This window comes from Dipodomys ordii, unplaced genomic scaffold (assembly GCF_000151885.1).
Source record: "Dipodomys ordii isolate 6190 unplaced genomic scaffold, Dord_2.0 Scaffold34, whole genome shotgun sequence".
Taxonomy (NCBI): Eukaryota; Metazoa; Chordata; class Mammalia; order Rodentia; family Heteromyidae; genus Dipodomys; species Dipodomys ordii.
The window spans coordinates 15,673,309-15,677,185 of NW_012267250.1; the positions used below are offsets into that span (position 1 = coordinate 15,673,309).

The following is a 3,877-nucleotide window of genomic DNA, read 5'->3' on the forward strand; positions in this document are numbered from 1 at the left end:
CCCCCCCCCAAAAAAAATAAAAAGAGTTTCATGGACATACCTGCCCAGGCTGGCTTCGAACCACAATCCTCAGATCTCAGCCTCCTAAGTAGCTACAATTATAGGCATGAAGCCATGCAGCCAGCTACAAGACCATTTTCTAAAAGAAAACAACTCATAGGACTGGATTTCTAAGTCTTTATTCAGAGCAAAATCTGCCTGTCCCTCCCTTCTTCCCACGGCTTCTAGTTCTGCCCCTGGGAGCTACAAGGGGGACTGAGATAACAACGTGTGATTGCAGATAGGTTGTGAGACACTTATCAGCTTTGTAGCTACAGAGCTATCCCTTAACTGCTCTGACCAAGTTCTCTAATAAAGAATGCTTCAGTGAACTGCTGTGGGGATTAATTAAGATAAGACATGATCCACGCGTAACAATGCCGCCACATTAAATCAGTGCACCTACTATTTCTAGTCTAATCCCTCAGCTTCAGAATTTACAATGGCCTCCTGGCCTTGATACTAGCCCAGCAATGATCTCTGACTGCCAAGCCTTTTAGCTTGTTGTTGTCTTTGTTTCCATGCTTTTATAGCTAAAGAGTGGATGCTGCCCCTGGCCCACACTCACCAGTGATGAGGTTGTCCACCAGGGTGGTAGGCATGCAAAAGATGCCCACCAGCAGGTCACTGATGGCCAGGTTGAGGATGAACATGTTGGTGACGGTGCGCATGTGTCGGTTCTTGAGCACGATGAAGCAGACCAGCGCATTGCCCACCATACAGAGGAGGAAGATGAGCACATAGGCCACGATGAACATGGCTGCCACAGGGGAGGAGTGCTGGTAGTAGGAAGAGAAGGTGAAGTTTGCAGCCAGGGTAGCCTCATCATCACTTTCATTCTGACTTAGGGGCCAGCTACCATTGAGAAGTTGGGAGGGCTCTCCTAGGACCAAAGAGCATGAGTCTTATGTCAAGGAAAGATGACTGACATTTTCACCAATGAACAGTCCTACACCATGAGCCTGCCCCAGTACCCTGATTATGTGTTCAACAAATTACACCCCCTCCCACTCACTCACATCCTGATCTCATACCTCATCTTGCCCAACATGTATCCCCCAGTGTTAGTTACACACACACACACACACACACACACACACACACACACACACACACACACACTAGTAAAGCTTGAACTCAGGGCCTGGGCACTGCTCCTTAACTTTTTCTCTTAAGGTTGGCACTTCACCACTTGAGCCACAGCCCCACTTCCAGCTTTTTGATGGAGATAAAAAATCTCATGGACTTTCTTGCTATGGCTGGCTTTAAATTTTAGTTCTCAGATCTTAGCCTCCTGAGTATCTAGGATTACAGATGTGAACAACTAGCTCCTAGCTTGATTTGTCTTATATGTTTTTATGTTTTGTTTTGTCATTCTCAGATTTGACTCTGCACAAATGCATCAAGACAACAATTGACAAAGCAAAAGCCTTCAACATTGAACAAATGGACTTTTGCACATTGGAAACTGCAAAATGCTCAAGATCATGCTGCTTTGTGGGCAACTGCATATGGGTTAGTGACCCACTGAGGTTTTTGAGCTCGTGGGAGGATGACTTGTCTGTTATGGTAGACCAGTTGACTGAAGTCAGGCACCAGTGGTTCACACCTGTAATCCTAGCTACTCAGGAAGCTGAGATCAAAAGATCACAGTTCAAAGCCAGACCAGACAGGAAAGTCTTTGAGACTTTTATCTCCAATTACCCACCAGAAAACTGGAAGTGGCAATGTGGCTCCAGTGGTAGTGTGCTAGCCTTGAGCTGAAGAGCTCAGGGACATAGCCCAGGCGCAGAGTTCTAAATCCCACAACCAACAAAAAAAGCTGGGTTGGGCTGGGAAGTTGGCTCAGTGGTAGAATGCTTGCCTCGAATGCATGAGGTCCTAGGTTCAATGCCTCAGTGCCACATAAGCAGAAAAAAGCCAGAAATGGAGCCGTGGCTCAAGTGGTAGAACGATAGTCTTGAGTTAAAGAGCTGAGGGACAGCGCCCAGGCCTAGAGTCAACCCCCATGACAAAAAAAAAAGCTGGGTAATTACAGTTATCTACCATAATCAGACATTTTGCACTTCACCTACTTTTTCTTGTTTCATTATGTTTCCCATGTTGGCTTCGAACTTACAGTCTTCCTGCTTCAGCCTCTCAAAAGTTGATATAACAGATATATACTAACATGCCCAGAGTTCTTTATGAATACAGCTCATCTCCTCAAAATGGTTGTACGTATAACTGTCAATGTATATCTGAGTTTTGGTCTACAAAAATATGTAATATGATTGTGCATTTAATTGGGCAAAGTGGTCTTTGAAGTAGTCATGTTTTTATAAAAGTTTTTAAACCTTTTAACAGATGTTGCTTTTTGTTCTTTGGTTGGCTTTCCTAGAGCCATGGTACTAGAATTTAAACTCAATTGCTAGGCAGGTTCTCTGCTGCTGAGTCATGCCTCTTGCCCTGTTTTGCTGTGGTTATTTTTTGAGATAGGGCCTCTCTTCTTGCCCAGGTATATATCTAAATATCTGCCTATTTTATAATTCCACAAAACTAAGTAAGTATACTTCACAACACCCAATTATTGTTTGAGGAAAGGTCTTTTGAATTTGGTGACAGGTGAGATAGACCTAGATTGATCTCAAATTGCAACTTCCTAAGTATTAGGATTGCAAGCATGAGCCACTGGCCTGGCTCTTTTTAGAAATTGTATTTTCGGGGGGGGGGAGAGGATTGGGTGGGGGGGCAGAGGGGGGAGGCTGGGAAGGGATGGGAAGGGGAAACAAAGGAGGAGACTGCAATGCTTGATAAGAAATGTACTCATTATCTTGCCCATGTAATTGTAACCCCTCTGTACAGTATGTTCACAAAAAATAAAAATAAAGAAATTGTATTTTCCAGAGTTGTCTTCTGTGCTGTTCTTTTAAATTTGCTATTACAATACCTTAAGCTAATTTTGTTAAAAGTACATGGGAACTCTGTACTAGTATGGCAAATTTTCATTGTCTTCAATTATTTTGAAACAGTAAGGAGCAAAAACAAATGCACAGTTAATTCCAAGGGTTGCCTACTGTATGAGTCTACTTAATGACTTTTGCAAAGGACAGACTATACTTTCTGTCCCTGCAGAAAACAGCTTTGTGGTACAAATCTCCCCTGCAGTACAAGGGCAGAGGCAGGGGCCAGCTATAAAGGACAAAGGAGAGCTTTGTGGGGTGGTGAAATTGCCCCATGTGTTAATTGTTATGGTACCTGTGTGATTATGTGTTCATCAAAGTTGTGGAACTGTAAGCTAAAAAAGATAGGTTTTTTAAAATCATATGTTAAATTATACCCTAACAAAAGTAATTTAAATGTAAAACACACACATTTACAACACATTTTCCAAGAAGCTATGAGAATGAAAAGACATTAAATATAATCAAACAAAACTCCTGTGGATTGTAGAGGGAGTAGGAGCATGCCTAGACAGGAATGAACAACAACATAAAAACCAAGAGCCTCACAAAAAAAGTGAAGTCACACCATGCATGCCATGAACTATGTTTGCCAGGACTCACTTAACCCTCTCTACTACAGCAAGGGGAGGAGGACGAAGGAGGAAGGGAAAAAGGGAGGGGAGAGAGAAAAAGGAAATATTATGGTTTCATTGAACTGCAGAAGATTGTGTTAGAAACAACCAAATATCCATAAAAATAAATTGTAGTAAATGCATCTAGTGGAATTCTAAGCAGTTGTAAAAATTTAATAATGTCGTCTATTAACATGTAAACTGGTTTGAATAAGTCTTACAACATACTTTTTTTTTCTTTTTTTCTTTTGCTGGTCCTGGGTCTTGAACTCAGGGCCTGGG

At 42.3% G+C, this 3,877-nt stretch overlaps 1 protein-coding gene across 1 annotated transcript in view; it reads right to left on the reverse strand.

Moving 5' to 3' along the window:
• Npffr1 (neuropeptide FF receptor 1) overlaps positions 1–3,877 on the reverse strand; it is a 35,445-nt gene that overhangs the window by 9,596 nt on the left and 21,972 nt on the right. Inside the window, exon 4 of the mRNA XM_013017062.1 lies at positions 608–922. Coding sequence (XP_012872516.1) covers positions 608–922 — 315 coding nt within the window. The remainder of the gene's footprint in view (positions 1–607; positions 923–3,877) is intronic.